General features: G+C 52.4%; 1 protein-coding gene across 3 annotated transcripts in view; it reads left to right on the top strand.

Moving 5' to 3' along the window:
- The window catches only part of LOC108928844 (cAMP-dependent protein kinase type I-beta regulatory subunit-like), an 18,365-nt gene extending 2,140 nt beyond the window's left edge, over nt 1–16,225 (top strand). For 2 of the 3 annotated variants that reach the window (XM_029250177.1, XM_029250175.1), the window contains exons 2-4: nt 686–879; nt 11,703–11,873; nt 16,112–16,225. In XM_029250177.1, the coding sequence (XP_029106010.1) occupies nt 703–879; nt 11,703–11,873; nt 16,112–16,207 (444 nt within the window). In that variant the 5' untranslated portion in view covers nt 686–702 and the 3' untranslated portion in view covers nt 16,208–16,225. Of the gene's footprint in view, nt 1–4; nt 88–685; nt 880–11,702; nt 11,874–16,111 lie in introns of those variants that run through there. The other variant, XM_029250176.1, reaches the window with a different exon arrangement.

Below are 16,225 nucleotides of genomic sequence, written 5' to 3'. Positions count from 1 at the left end.
TGTGTGAGAGCTGCCGATGTACAGAAAGAAGAGGCTGTACGAACGAGAGGAAGCGAAACACCGGCGGATCTCCTAACGCGACACTCAGTAACGTTTAAATTATTATATTTTTAGCGGCCGATCAGTCACTGCGCATCTCCTTTTTTTTTTCTCCCCAAAATATATGTATCTATATTAACGTAGCGCTGTGAATTTGCGCGGATGCAAAGCGGTTGGTTTTCGTTTCGACTTCAATGGCGGAAGTGAGACTGTTGGGGGTGTAAAACATTTATTCAGCTCTTTCCATCTGCTTTTAACTACAGGCTCTTTTTTTGAAAAAAGATGTTATTCTTAGTGTAAGGGGATCGATGTACACAAGGGCACATATTCTTATTGAGATCACGTGTGCGGGGATCATTCCTCATGACTCTCAGATCATGAGCTGTTGGGGGTGGGGGTGGGGTGCAGGTCTCTTATAGCAGTTGTTTTAAAATGTAGTGCTTTTAAAATGCTCTGTAAACCTGTTTCCCCGAGTTGTGCACATGAATGAGCAGCTAACAGGTGAGTCGGGGCCGGGCGGCCTGAGGAGCCCCCTGTCACTGAGGGTCCTGTGCCTACTGGGGGGTGGGGGTGGGGGTGTGAATTCAGAAGGATCAACAATGGCACAGAAATAGAACAGAATCGCCCTCCTCTTTTTTTCCTGCAGCAAAGATAAGAAGTAAGATGGCCACCTCCTCCTCCTCCAATCTGGAAGAAGACGAGAGTCTGAAGGGCTGTGAGATGTTCGTGCAGAAGCACAACATCCAGCAGATCCTGAAGGAGTGCATCGTGAACCTCTGCATCGCCAAGCCCGAGCATCCTATGAAGTTCCTGCGGGAGCACTTCGAAAAGCTGGAGAAGGTGGGCGAGCCTCGTCGCAGCTCCGCTTCAAAAAAAAAAAAAAAGATTTTCCCAGAAAAAAAAAAAAAAAAAAATTCAAAAGTCTTTACGACTTCTCGCCGTTGTTCGCGTTTCTCGTGGTGCTTAAACGCGGTTAAAGATCCTGCTGGGCCGAGCGAATATCAAACGAGGACGCGGCATTTCGGCTGCTGCTCCTTGAGCTGCCGGGAAGCGGGGATTGTTTTCCAGGATGTCTTGAGAACGTGGCTCTATTGTCTGTCTGTAGGAGGATTGCAAAGGGTTTTCTGTTTTTTTCCTCACATATTTTCCTGAGATTCTCTGAAATGTTGCTCTTTACGGCACCCCAAACCCCGTGTGCGTGTTGCAGACCCCACGTCACTGTGTTTTATGTTTTTTTTCCCTCGAGTAAAACCACATCATATCAAAGGTGCTACGTTCAGGGGTCTGACAGCAGCCGGACTCCTGCGTCTCCAGCATCGTGTCATGTGTGGTTCTCTGGGCTAAAGATGAGCTGAAACGGCTTTTCGCTTTCAGGAGGACTCACTGCAGGGTCTCTAACGTGAGCTTCGCAGGTCTTCTGGTGTCCTGGGTAGGATGTCGCATGTGGTGGTGATGCGTGTGACAGTACAACACAAAGGTGCGAAGGCTGGTCGCAGGGGGGCACTTGGGAAGGCAGGGCGGGTCTTTCGGGCTTCCCTTCATCGGCACGTCCCGGGGTCAAGGTTAAGAGAGCTGGAGGTCAGCAGGACACAGGTCCCTGCCCGTTGTGGCATCTCGCATCCCTGCACAGGTGCTGCGTATAGGAGCCGGAGGAAGGGCGTATCGCGGTTCTTCTCTGAGCAACATGGTACTGCGGAAGGCGTCGAGAGGTCAGGGCTTCTGCCGGGGTCACCGGTGCAGGATGCATGATGGATGAACAGAAAGCCAGGCCCTCCTCCACAAACCAGCAGCAGCAGCTCCCATACGGACTGCGTAATGAAGCATCCTGCCGGAGCGCTTTGCAGCTGACGCTCGGATCCTGTTATTTGTGCTTCTCGGTCGTCGCCGTTGCTTAAACGCCACAGTCGCGTCACCGATTACGGTTAATCTGCTGTGGGACGTAATATCTGGAAGGATCGCCACCGCAGTATGGCGTTAGGGTTTAACCCGACTGCTGTCGGCAGGCCGATACGTCTGTCTAGCGTGGGCTGAAAGTGACAAGGTGAGAAAGATCCCCCTTATTCTATGCAGCAGGCGCCTATAAATTGCACGCATTGTAACAACTGTAAACGTAATTTTTTTGTGTTTTTTTTTTTTTTTTTTTTTTTTTTTTGCATGTGAGCTGCCGTTCAGAAGCTACATTTACGTTTATTCATTTAACTGATTCTTTTCTGTAAAGCGACTGACAGTGTTAATAAGTAAATCACTGTAGGCAGATTAATACACCCGGGTGATGTGGGGTAACTGGGCGATGTGGGGTAAGTACCTTGCTCAAGGGTGATACAGCCAGAGGTGACAGCTGGTTATGTAGGGGTTAGAGCTGCTGCTTTGGGACCCTGAGGTTACCACCTCCAGCTGTAGTAGCTTTGAGGAAATTGCTTTCCCTCAGTTGCTCCAGCAAAAAATTACCCGGTTGTGTAAATGGCTAAATAATTTTAAGCCGCTTTGGGGAAACCTGTCAGCTAAATGAATAAATGTAAATGGGACTCGAACCTGTGATCTTTAGAGCCGAAGGCAGTTGTTCTAACCGCTGCGTTACCAGCCTTTCCCTTCTCACTTTTTGTAAAGCACTTTGTGATATTTTAATGAAATACTCTGATTGTTTTTGCTGTGCTGCATAGAAGCTTTTTTTTGTGCTGGTTTAGCGGAAATATTTTCTGAAATGCCTTCTTTTGCTACCCAATAGCACCTTGATCATTATTCTTCGCTGGACACGTTTACTGAAAGTAAATGCTGTTTTTACAGTGAACTTTTTTCCGTATAATGAACTTTGTAGTTATTTTCCTATCACATATGGATTGGGCTGGACTTCATGCTGTTCTGCACTTTCTTTATTGGGGCAGTTAGCAGTCCAGCGATAAGGGCTACTGTTTTTAAACCCAAAGGTTGTAGGTTCTAGTCCCACCTCCTGCTGTACTACCCTTGAGCAAGATACTTACCCCAAATTGCTCCAGTAAAACTATAATTGTAAGTTGCTTTGGAGAAAAGTGTCAGCTAAGTGAGTACAGGTAATGTGTGTAATATGTACCTGACTCCAGGATTCAAACCCGCAGCCTTCCTATGCAAAGCACGCCATCCTGTGTGATGCTGTACTGCAGCTGCTCGTAAGGGGATTGCCCCTAAGCTGGACCCTCGAATAGACCCGCTCCCATCATGTGCTTTGGAACAAAGAGCTTCTTCAAGTGCACTTTGCTCCTGGCATCAGCACCCTGATTTCACATGATCAGGGCAATTGATCAGCAAGCTCTGCTGGAGATGAATGCGTCCAGCAGAGGTCTTGTCAAGAGCCCTTTTTGTTCATTGGCACTTTCATCCTGCACACAGCTGTATATTTACAGTAGACAAGGAGAAGCTGCCCGGAGTGTGTGTTTACGTTGGCGAAGTTGAGATTTTGTGTGTTTTGCAGGATTACACAGCTTCTCCCGAGAGCAGCGTAATCCTTTCTTGTTAACGCTGGGCGTGGGGGGCGGGGGTGTTGATCGGGCTCGGATTTGCGAGTCGGACCATGATTGTAGTGACCGCAGCCCATGAGGGAATCCACGCTGACCCGGCTGAACTGCGAGTGTGAGGGTTCGGTTCAGTGCAGCTCGGACGCCTTCCGCCGTTTCCACTTGTATGGAGCGTGCGGATAGATGATCCGCGGTTATTGTGTCCCGCTCACACGTGTGCTCAGCATCACCACGTGTCCTTGAGCGTGTCACGTTCGCAGTCAGAAACCGGACGCCATCCATTTGGGTGCGGTTGACGTTTTCGGGTCGACAACGTTTTCGGGTTGACTACGTTCACGCTGCCAAGAGCCTCGAACGTGGGCTCAGCGTGGAAAAGGGATGAAATATTCCAGTTTGCCTTTTGCTAGTTCGCTTGTGACAAACTGGTGAGTTTTCCGGGACGTCTCGAGGACGCCGTGCCCTTGGTAGTCCTCCGCCGCGCCTCTTCCTGCGGTCGCCATATCGATTTTATCGGATGATCCTCATTAGCTCAGCTGATCTTTGTCTACCTGCCTTGAAAGGGGGATTCTTTGCTAGGTGCTCCATGACTATCTTGCTGTTATTGTTCCCCTTAGTGATACACAGGAGTCTCAAGACTGCCTTGGCTCATGACTCTTTATCTCTCACTTCACATCTGAAATGGTTTTTTATTTTCCCCATCTTCTCCGGCGCTGCGATTGCACGCGGCAGGCCTGTCTCAGGAACACTTGAACCCACAGCCGATAAAACAGCGGGGCCGCTTCTCGCTCGCGAATGGAAACCCTTTCAATAGATGGATCGAATGGGGTCAGATGGATGAACTGGAATGAAAGTCTGTCTGAAGGGAACACGCACACCTGCTTTGTTGGTAGCTGCCCTTGCTTCTGTTGTTTATTTACTCGCTTTTTTTAAGGAGCTTATTGCCTCCGCAAGGGTGGGCTTACAGTTTGCGATCAGCAAGTGGACCGGTGTTTTTTGAGATTTAATCCTTGCTGGCGGAGCTGCGGAGTCGGTACACAAAACCTTCGACTCCCGACTCCACAGCGTCACGCCCACGTCCTCGTGCCAGTCGACCGCACCTGCCCCGAATCAGAGCAGCCGGGTATTAAAGAAGCCATGGCGGCTCGCCTGGTTGCGCAACCTCGATGAGCGAACCCGCTTCTCCTGCGATAGCGATAGAACCCTGCTTTCCTCCTCATCCTTCGCCCTTCCTTCCCTCTTTGCTGCCTTCCCGGTTCCAGATTTCCCGCCTTGCCTGATCGACTTAGATTCCCGTCTCTCCCCAAGAGCAACGTTTGCACCTCGAGCGATCCGCGCCTGTCCCCGACTACGATCTTTGCCAACTGCTTGTTTTGTTCTCACAATAATCGAACCCACAGTTGGATCCCCACCAAATCCTCGGTCTCCCGCCCTCATCCACGACACACATATATCAGCATATATATGGTGCATTTAGTTGGAGTCGGTGCATTTTTACCAATTCCGACTCCAGTAACCCAACAATTGCTTCCAACTCCAACTCAACAGCATTGCTTGCTTGGACCTGGAGCGACGCAACCTCTGTTTCGTATCGTCCCCCTCTTCCTGTTTCCCCTCGACTTCCTCTTGCCACCTCCGTTTTCTGCACTCAATCTCATGCAGGTCTTGAAGACATCTTTGTTTGATTTTTAAGTGACGCCGTCCGGCTCCTCCCACCGGACATACCCCTGCCTCGGAGCCGGGCATTAGGAACGCAGCGTCGAGCGGGACTGGGCGACGTCGGCGCGGCATCACGTCGCATCGGCCCGTCTCGTTGTGGCGAATGAGCCGGCTCTCGTTAGCGATCGCCTGCGAGCATCCAGTCAGGTTCTGTTTCGCGTCAAGCTGAGCAAAAAGATGAGTGTCTATGTGCACTAGGAAGAAGGTACATTCGGAACATAAATGCGCCAGGGCCAAGAACTCACCCCCCCGATCTGTGCCTCCCCTCCTCCGCTGACTGATGACGTGGGTTTCGATCCGACCTCGAGCTGCTCGGTGCCTCTCGCCTCCTTGATCCGAGTTTGTAACCTAGGCGACGGGATGTGACGGCTCGCCAACTCAATGGGCTCCTTTATTCTTAACTTCCTGCCGGCGTTGCGATCAACGGGCTCATTGATCCTTGCGCCCTTCCCGCCCCCTTTATTAGGGCGGCGCGAGCGTCATCGACAACCGCAGCTCGAGAAGGGCTCTCACATGATGTTTGATGTCGAAGTGCGTGGAGCCTCACGCTCGCTCCGCAGATGAATCGGGCCCCTGTGGCGCGGTCGCACCGAAGGCTAGTCTGAGTCCCATCTAAACCATCTCCCTTGTGACTCTGATACAACAATGCATTTGTGCAAGATCTTTTTAGCTTATACTCAAGTGATCTCGCGCATCGCGAAGGCCTTGGGGGCGGGATTCATGTTTAGCTCTTCTGTTAAAAGGAGATCATCCCCTTGATGTGTGAGCTTGACTCTGGCTGTTGGTGGCCCCACTCCAACCCAAAAGGAGGTTCTTGATGCTTCCGGTACCCACTTTCAGCCACTCTGGCTTGCTCTGCATGCGTGAGATCCCCTATGTACGTGTAGTTGTGTTCAGCGTTTACATGAGTCACTGTGTGTGTGGCTGTGTTTTTTTGAGCTTGTGTGTGTGTGTGTGTGTGTGTGTAAGAATTTAACGCATATCTAGCAGTCCTGAAGCAAGGCAGATCCTGCCAAATGTGTGTCCTCGCCAGACCCCTGAGGGGAGACCAACCTGGTGATGGTGGTGGTGGGATGAGAGGGTTCTGGAGTGTCTCCGTGCAGGTTTTGGTGCTCCCACAATACACTTGGCTACATCTTTAATAGAAACGGTGCGAGGGTGTCTTCGTGGGGTTTTATGACCGGCAGGTATACAACGAGATGCTTGAGAGTGGTCAGCCGTCCCGCGCTAAGACCGTCCCCGACCGAGACGCCGTGGCACAACGTTGCAGCGCACATGGAACAGAGCCCTCGTATGACCGTACGGGATGATGCTTCTCCAACGCAACTTCCAGTGTTAGGCTACCTACTGTGCTGCTTCAGAGTGTGTGAACCTTATGGGGAGGGTCATTATTCTTGGATGAAATATTAAACTCATTAAATCTAAACACACACACACATTTTCTGAACCGCTTGTCCCATATGGGGTCGCGGGGAACCGGAGCCTACCCGGCAACACAGGGCGTAAGGCCGGAGGGGGAAGGGACACACCCAGGACGGGACGCCAGTCCGTCGCAGGGCACCCCAAGCGGGACTCGAACCCCAGACCCACTGGAGAGGAGGACCCGGTCCAACCCACTGTGCCACCGCTCCCCCTTTTTAAATCTAAACATTAAATATTAAAATCAACTTGTAAACTAAATGTGATTTACACACCTGATTCTACTTACCTACTTGGTTTAACCAGTGCAACTGGGGCTTTGCTTATTTTTGCACCTGCACTACTTGTGTGTTTCAGCTACACACACTATTTCCTCCGAAGCAACGTATGGGATCGGTCGTCACACACCTCTTATGTCACGTGAGGAAGACGGCTTGTGATTCAGAACACGAGGGGTTCGCATACTTTGCAGCAGCGCTGTACATTTATTCCGCGCTTTTATAAACCTGCGCAGCAGTAGGAGGTGGGATTCAAACCTGCGTCCTTTAGGTCTTGGGTTCGACTCTAACCGACGTGACCCTTGCGGCTCTACTTGTTCTAAAACGTTCATATCGAGGCACAGAGGGAGCAGCTCCGCACCCAGCCACAGTCTGCCCTCTAGGACTGCGCGCGCATCTGTGTGTGTGTGTGTGTGTGTGTGTGTGTGTGTGTGTGTGTGTGTGTGTGTGCGTACACGCACTCGCTGCTCTTGCAGGTGGTTGAGGTTGCAATATTAGAGGTGTACAGATTTACCCATAAGCAGATTTAAGGAGATTATTAAAGGCCATGTTATCACAGCCCACATGAGCCGCTCGATATGTGATACGTTGCACCTCGCAGGGATCGTCCCTGTTCTCGGGGAAGGGGCTGGGAGGACACACACACACACACCTGAGGGAGAGATTGCTATCCTTCCTCCCTCCTGTACAACTTTGCACTGGCCTTGGGAAGAAGCCACCCCCCCCCCCCACCACCACCAGCTGCTCTCCCTCGATCCCCTGTTTCTGCGGGCTTATATAACTGTACCGCAGTCTGCCTTCAGCCTAATGGTTTGATTCCCTGTCCTTGGTGCGGCTGTGCAGCTCCTTGGCAAGAGCACTGTTTACCGTGGATGCTTTAATAACTTCCTGTTCTGTGTGTGTGTGTGTGTGTGTGTGTGTGTGTGTGTGTGTGTGTGTGTGAGATAGGAAGAGAGGGATGGAGAGCCATTTGGTGATGATGATGTGACCATAAGAAGGGTGACAGCTTGGCGGTGGGTCTCACTCATTGGGGTTTCACGTTCTTTCCCTTGCAGCCTGGGTACAGCGTGATCCTGGTATCCCATCAGGCACTGCTCACGCCCCCCCCCCCATGACGTTGCCAGGGGGAGCTGACAGACGATGGAACCGCGTGGCCCGCGCTCCCTTTTCTCATGTCCTTGTTTTAATATCCGTTCAGTCAAGCGTCTCCCTCTTTGTCGGCTTCCTCCTGCACCCCCTTGGAAACCCGCAGGAGTCGAAAGCGCCTTTTTCGTTTCTCCGAAAGGGGCGAAGGGGCCGCTTGCGTCCTCCGTCACCCGGCTTCCACGCTCTGCGATCTGGAGCCTCCGACAGTTCGCTCCGCCCAGCACTCAGTCCGCGCGGAATCTGCTAGCGTGTGTGTGTGTGGCTGGACTCAAAGGCGTGTGTTTTGTGCCATCCTGGGCGGTGGTGAATTCTTGCTTTGCACTTGGGGCTGGGAGCAGTGCTTGAACTCTAACCCCTGGGCTCGTCTTCTGCTTCCACCTTGGCGAGGGACCCAGGCGTGGCGGCGCTGGAGTCGCCGGAGGCCGTTTGACAAACCCCTCAGGGTGGGGCCACAAGAAGGGGCACAATGGGTTTTTAGGGGGGCGGGGCAGGAAACGCTGGGGTGGGGTGGTGGGTCGCACTCACTGACCCGGCCCCCTGTCTTACAGACGCGTCACACCTGAAGTGCTGTGAGTAAGTGAAGGTTCCCAGCGCCCTGGTGGTCCTCCTGCTTTGTGTCCTGCGTTGTTAATGCTGCTGGGCCCCACATGTGCACAGCTGTAATGGTTCCCCCCCTCCTCTCACAAGACTTTTTTTTTCCTTTTTCCGCTAACAAGTGTGGGCTCTGTGGGTGGCATGAGGAGCTTTCAGTCCGTATGTGTGTGTACGTGTGTGTGTGCGTGCGTGTGCGCAAGCGCGCTGCGCTTCCTCCCGTCGCTCAGTGCGCATGCAGACACGTTTCGCTCAGGGTTTGTCATCGCTTCTGTCTGTCACGGAAGCCGATGGAGTGAAGATGTCAAGGGTCATTGCACTGATTTAAAATGGAATCAGAAAAATGCCCCTAAAAACATCACATCTGACCCCCACCCCCCGGACCTCTTTCGGCACGTTCTTGTGCTGTATCTTCACTGAGGAGGCAGAGTGTGTGTGTGTGTGTGTCTCTGTGTGTGTGTACTGGGGGGAGATCCAGGGCTGTGATGTCTTAGGCCGAACCATTTAAAGCTGCACCCCCCCCCCCCCCCCCACACACACACACACACACACACACACACAGGGTCCGGACCATCGTAACACAAACAACACAACAAGGTACGAGCAAGTTGTCTGGGTGAGCCTGCTGCGCTCAAGATGGGAGCTCAAGGTGACTTGGGCGCCGCAGTGTGGACGGCGGGTCGAGGCTCGGCAGCCCTGGCCCTTGGCGCACGCAGGTAGCGGGACGGCGCTTTGCAGGATTCTGCTGGAAGCCACTCGCGCGCTCATCTTCTCAGCATCTGAGCTGGGATGGGGGGGGGCAAGGCAAGCGGTTGTATGTAGGGGGCAATGGCTGAAACATGTTCGTGAGTCACGTTTATTTTAAGACCCAGAGCGCAGTGGGGATCGTGACAAGGGGGTGCCGGCTACTGATGCAGGGCCCGGTTGCTGGGCGCTGCCATCATGCGGCAGGGGACATCTCTCCTGCATTGCGTGCCCCGCTGATGTGTGGTTTGCTCCTGGGGGGGGGAGCGTGCCGCTGCTGCAGGCTCTGCTTTGAGGACATAAGCAGGTCGGGTGGGGCTGCTCCCTCAGCAGTAATGTGCTGTCTGTTCCTTATGGTGGAAGGCAGAGGAGGGGTGGAGGGGTGTGTGTGTGTGTGTGTGTGTGTGTGTGCATGCGTGCGTGTTTGTGCACGAGTGAGCGTTTGTGCATTTCTGTGTCTCTTCATGCTGTCATTCCCTCCTGGTTCGGCACTCCGGCGGAGAGAAGTGCAATGATGCCCTGTTGTCATGGCAACTGGGGAAGCAAAAGAGCATGTTTGTGCGCAATCAGGGAGAGAGAGCGAGCGAGCGAGTGAACGGAGGGAGGGAGGGAGAGCGAGGCTGGTGCAGGACATAGAGCTAGAAAGGGGTCTCGCTGTACTCTTGATGATTTTTGCCGTGTAGTTTGACAGCAGCCGTCTACGTATCCGTGGCGCCGCTGGGGGCGGCGGTCACACACCCACACTTGCACGCACTCTCACTGGCTGAGAAACGGTGTCACGGACGCAGGGATGCTGGCGCGGCAGGCCGGCGCGGCGCTCAGGCCACAGTGATGGCAGGCAGGTCCGGCCTGACGGGGCCCCTCTCCGCTTCCCACGCATGAGCGAGCCGTGGGGACCCGCCTCCGGGGGACCAGCCGGGGCGAGCGCCGCGCAGCGATGGCCGCCGGGCCCGCAAGGCACGGTAAACAACTGCCGTTTCCGTGGTGCCGCTGTCTGGGGACCTTGATGACGAGAACCTTGATCGTTCTGGTGATGCTCTTTCACGTGAATGAGCGGGACAGTGTTGATATGCGTGCTTTCCTCACTGCTCTCTGGAGCTATTACTGTTCTAATTATTATTATTATTATTATTATTATTATTATTATTATTATTATTACCACTATTGTATTACTATTATTATTGTCATTATTATTTATTATTGTGTGTGTCTTTGGGTGTCCGTGAGCTGGATAGTGACTGGGGTTCTTGAATAAGGTGAATTGGACACTTCCCTCAGGTGTGTGTGTGTGTGTGTGTGTGTGTGTGTGTGTGTGTGTGTGAGAGACAAAGATTGATGATAATATGACCTACTAAAGAATACAATGACTGTGTTTTTCCACAGTCCCTCCTTAGTGCCATTGACCCCTGTGCCTCGGATGAGCTGCCATCGGCACACGGCGGGAGGAGAGCTCGCTCACACACACACACACACATACACACACACACACACACACCGCGCAGAGTTGAGCTGCAGACTGGTCTTTGCTAACGTCGCCCTTGGGGGCTGCGTGCCGCTGGCTGAGAGGAGACGTGGGGAATGGCGGTCAAGCGGCCTGAGGCTGCGGCTCTCGCTGCAGCAGCCCACGTGCCTCTGCGGCCGGTGGCAATGTCCGACCGAGACGCTGCGTGTCTTTGTGTGTCTGTACCCGGCTGCCACTTATATAGAACTGAAGCGTATACAGACACAGACACACACAAACACACACAGGCATGTCATTGAGCTACGGGAGGAAAAAAGGCCGTCTACCTTTATTGAAACCATTAGATCGATATAGATACAAAGGTTAAAGGGGCCACCGTGTGCTTTGTGTGAACATTACAGCTTATTTTGCCTTCCTTTACGCATTATAAGTACATCCCGGGACATCAAGACAGGCTGCTGTTCATCATGGCATGTTTCAGTTGCCATAGTAACCGAGTGCTTTTTTTTTTTTGTTTTTTTTTTTATTGAGATTGTTACTGTTGCATCCGAAAGACCCGCGATTTTATCGTGAATTAACATCTAAAGAGTGTAAAATTTGATCAGCAGAGTTTGTGCAGTTTGCGGCAATGAAGCCCGCCGACTTCTGACATGTTTGTCAGCTAATCCGTGACCGTCCGTGCAAATGTGTGCAGGACCCAAAGGAAACCGAAGCAGGAAGCTGGAAACCTTTTTTTAATTCTGCCAGACTGTGAAGTGTGTAGTGAAATATGGTTATGTGTTGCGCTGGGATGTGACTTCTTCCCTCTTTTCATTACAGGAAGAATGCAAACAAATCCTGGCACGCCAGAAGTCCAACTCGCAGTCGGACTCCCACGACGACGAGGTGTCTCCGCCGCCCCCAAACCCGGTGGTGAAGGCCAGGCGCCGCCGTGGTGGGGTCAGCGCCGAGGTCTACACCGAGGAGGATGCTGTCAGCTATGTCCGTAAGGTGGGTCAGCTGGGGCACGCTGCAGATCTGAGACGCGGGGGCCGAGGACAGGGCCGGGTGGAACTCCCCAGTGCTGCACAACAGATTAAAAAAGAAAAAGTGGTTTGAAGCTGTTCGCACACACACACTGACTGAAGCTGCTCATCCCAGGCGGAGTCGTGGCGAACCAGAGCCTAACCCGGCAACACGGGGTGCAAGGCTGGAGGGGGAGGGGACACACCCAGGACGGGACGGGACGCCAGTCCATCACAAGGCACCGCAAGCGGGACTCGAACCCCAGACCCACCAGGGAGCAGGCACATGCAAAGCCTGCTGCACCACCGCGCTCCCCCGAGGCTGTTCAAGGAATTTCTTTGTTCAGTGACTCAGTCCCACTACCGAAGTGCGGCTGTGATGAGCGAGACGGTAACCTAGTGCTTCTGGACATGGTCTCTTTCCAAGGACTTGTTCACTTTATGCTTTCTTGTCCCTGCCTGTGAACCGGTAGAGATGTTGGCGATGCAGACACATGCGCATGCTGTTGTTTGTCATCCCGTAATTGTCTGCTTCGTGGGCCGCAGTCCCGCTCGTTACAGTGTGATTAACACGACACCGCGGTAATTAGCTCGTAATGAACTTAGCGTGGTTACTCAGATCACCAGGGTGTAATTGGCAATGAGGGATGTCTGGACCATTGGCTTCCTGCCTCCAGCTCCCTTTCCTCTGCTGTTGTGTAGCTCCTCTCTGACATCTGTGACAACGTTGACTTTTGTGCTGGATCATGACTTTGGAAATGCAGCTTCTACATCCAAGACGGCTTTTGCTGGAGTCGCCCAGCTTCCAAGCCCAAGCGCGTCGCATAATTCGTATCTTTTTATCTGGCATGCAAATATTATGCAAATGACATCACTTCATTCTTCCAGAGGAAGAGGGATGTTCGGTTCGCTCCTTTCATTTGAATAGTGAACTGTCTGCACGGGTACTGTGATACGGCTCAGAATTCCGGAGTTGAGATTCACATTTTCTGCTGTTTGGAGCAGTTGAAAGAAACAAGGGAATTTGATGTCCCAAGCGATACCCTAAAGGGTGACAGCATCTCGATGTACTATGTTGTATCTGTGATTCAGGACTGGTTCTCCTGTTAGAGTTTAGAAGTTGAGTTTCCTTGCTGATTTTTTTTGTCCTTGATGCCAGCGTGCCATCCGTGATCCTTTTGGGAGCCCCTGCAGTCATTTATTAGATGTGCTATTGGGGAACATCTAGTAGTGTGGTGGTTAGTGTTGCTGCCTTTGGATCCAAAGGTTGCGGGTTCGATCTGCACCTCTGGCTGCAGTACCCTTGAGCAAGGTCTGCCTGAATCGCTTGTCCCATACGGGGGTCGCGGGGAGCCGGAACCTAACCCAGCAACAGAGGGCGTGAGGCCGGAGGGGGAGGGGACACACCCAGGACGGGACGCCAGCTCGTCGCAAGGCACCCCACGCGGGACTTGAACCCCAGATCCACTGGAGAGCAGGACCCAGTCCAACCCACTCCGCCACTGCACCCACTTTAACCAAGGTACTTACCCTGAATTACTCTAGTAAAATTACCCAGCTGTATGAATGGGTAAATAACCGTAACCTTTACATTGTGAGTCACTTTAAAGAAAAGCATCAGCTGAATGCGTTATTGTTATTAGTACTGTCCATGGAAACTTAATCTATGTGTACTATACAAGTGTACCCCGCTATCCGGCCTCCTGGTATGAGCGCTTTCGCTGTAATTCTCTTGTAAATCAGTACCCATCTTCGCTTTCTGCCCGGTTCCCTCCCGCTGTGACACCTTGTCATGAAAGCGTCTCTGAAAAAGTGAAAAAAATTTGCCCACGAGAACCTGTTATCCTATGTTTTCTGGCTCACAGCAAAAAAAAAGGTACAAAACATATTGTAGCTGTGGTGATAGGAGCGAGTGGTAGCGCTCCCATAATGCAGCACTGTTGCTGTAGACATATATAGTTGTTGGGCAGCCATTGTGGGGAATTATGGGGGATCAATGACTCCTGTACTCTTCTGTTTAGAGTTTTCTGCTGGGTGTGTGTGGGACGCTGTCTAATGATGCAGAGGTGCAATAAAGCTCCTGTTCCGACACTTTTTGTCTCCGAACCGTCTTTCTGTAACGCCACTGACGGCACGCTCCAACTAGGTTGTTACAATATGGGCAACTTCTCACACACACACACACACACACATCTTCAGAACCGCTTGTCCCATACGAGGTCGCGGGGAACCGGAGCCTACCCGGCAACACGGGGCGTAAGGCCGGAGGGGGAGGGGACACACCCAGGACGGGACGCCAGTCCGCCGCAAGGCACCCCAAGCGGGACTCGAACCCCAGACCCACCGGAGAGCAGGACCGTGGTCTAACCCACTGCGCCACTGCACCCTCTTGGGCAACTTCAGTAAATATTATATTCTTTATTAATATTATTTTAATTTTTTCTTATTTGAAGTGTGCAGGGCGGGTGCGGTGGCGCAGTGGGGTGGACCACGGTCCTGCTCTCCGGTGGGTCTGGGGTTCGAGTCCCGCTTGGGGTGCCTTGCGGCGGACTGGCGTCCCGTCCTGGGTGTGTCCCCTCCCCCTCCGGCCTTACGCCCGTGTTGCCGGGTAGGCTCCGGTTCTCCGCGACCCCGTATGGGACAAGCGGTTCTGAAGATATGTGTGTGTATTTGAAGTGTGGTTTTTGGGACTATCATTTTCCCCATAAGGAATAATGGGATATGGGCTCTCGCTGTCGACATTTTCATTTTCACCCCGTTTTCAGGAGCTAATTAAGGACGGATGGCGGGGTACACCTGTGCTTAACTTCCCAGTACCTGAGAACATGCCCAGGTAAAATCTCAGTGAACAACGGGGAGAATGTGTAAGCTCTGCTCAGATTGCCCAATTCAAAACCACATCTGAACCCACAGCCCTGGAGATGTGAGGCACCACCTTTAAGAACTGCACCGCTGTGCTGTTTTCCGGCTGTTGTCCAGTTCCTGTTTTCATAATGGAGAGCTCCCGGTTCCAGTGGCTAGCCTGTCAGTGGAGGAAGGTGGGAGTCCATTCTGCTGAAGACTCGCCCTCTCTGGGCTTCAAACCCCCTGCCCACAGACAGTAGACTACAGTAGACTGTTTTCCTTCTACTCCAGGACCTTCCCCGGTTTCCCCACATATTTTGCCCCTTACACACTGGGTTGAGCAAGACCAGCAGTTCATCCCATGGAACTGTCCTTCATCATCTCATCCTTGCTGAGAGTAGCGGTTAGGGATTGCGGTTTAGGAACAGAGTTTTTGACCAGAAGGTGGCAGGTTTGAATCCAGCACTGTGCACTGTTCCCATAGCCTGCAGTGCCATACTTTCACGTTTCCTGGTTCTCTGTCCGGTGGAGTTCTTCCAAGACTCGAGCAGGAATCCCGGGAGGGAGTCCACATTTCACACTGGCATCCGTGGGTGTGTTTTTGCTCATCTGGTATGCAAGTGTTGATGCCAGCTTCTCCACCTGAATTGCTTCATTAAGAATCTGCTGCATGTCTGTGTACAGTGGAATGGACTTCAGTTGCCATGGATACCAGTCTGCGAAGCAAAAAATGACAATAAATGACAGCTTGCTTCAGAATTGGCCTCCTCCGAGGGGCACCCCCATGGAAAGGCATGAGTGGAGGGGGGTGCTAGAGAGAATGAGGATGTGCCCCTTTTTTGTAGATTTTCGAGTTGTTGGGTGGTCTGTAATGTGGTGGAGCGATTAAGATTGTATCACGTACAGTATGAACGCAGACAGACCAGCGGTGAAATAAAGAGGCCTAAGTGCAGATGGGCTTGGTGAACGCCATGCATTTCTCATCCTGCGCTTGCACTCGCCTTGCTGGCGAGCCATCTGCCGCTGCGGCTTAATTAAAGCTGTCATCCTCACCGCCCTGTGGAGTTCAGCTCCTGGGATGCCTCTCTAAATACATAGCCGGGCAATTTTGGTGGCAGGACTCGGAATCCCGGTTTGTTTGATCCATTTCTCGCCCGCTGTCGTCCATCGTCATCCAAGAGGATGATGGGTCTTTATCTTTGGCAGGTGGCTTTAGGTGGGATGACGACAGCCAAAAATGGATCAGGTGGCAACATCACGCAGACACATACCAACATATGTACGAATGTATACACACAGAAAGTCAAGCCGCGAAGGGCTGGGTATACATGGGCTTGTTTCCTCGTTTCTGCAATAAGTCTTTGCTCCCTCCGTTTGCAGGTTATCCCCAAGGACTACAAGACGATGACCGCCCTGGCCAAGGCCATATCTAAGAACGTGCTCTTCGCTCACCTTGATGACAATGAGAGAAGGTGAGGAGCCAAGGGGCCTTTT

This window comes from Scleropages formosus, chromosome 3 (genome assembly GCF_900964775.1).
Source record: "Scleropages formosus chromosome 3, fSclFor1.1, whole genome shotgun sequence".
NCBI lineage: Eukaryota > Metazoa > Chordata > Actinopteri > Osteoglossiformes > Osteoglossidae > Scleropages > Scleropages formosus.
This window is presented reverse-complemented; position numbering and strand designations above follow the sequence as displayed.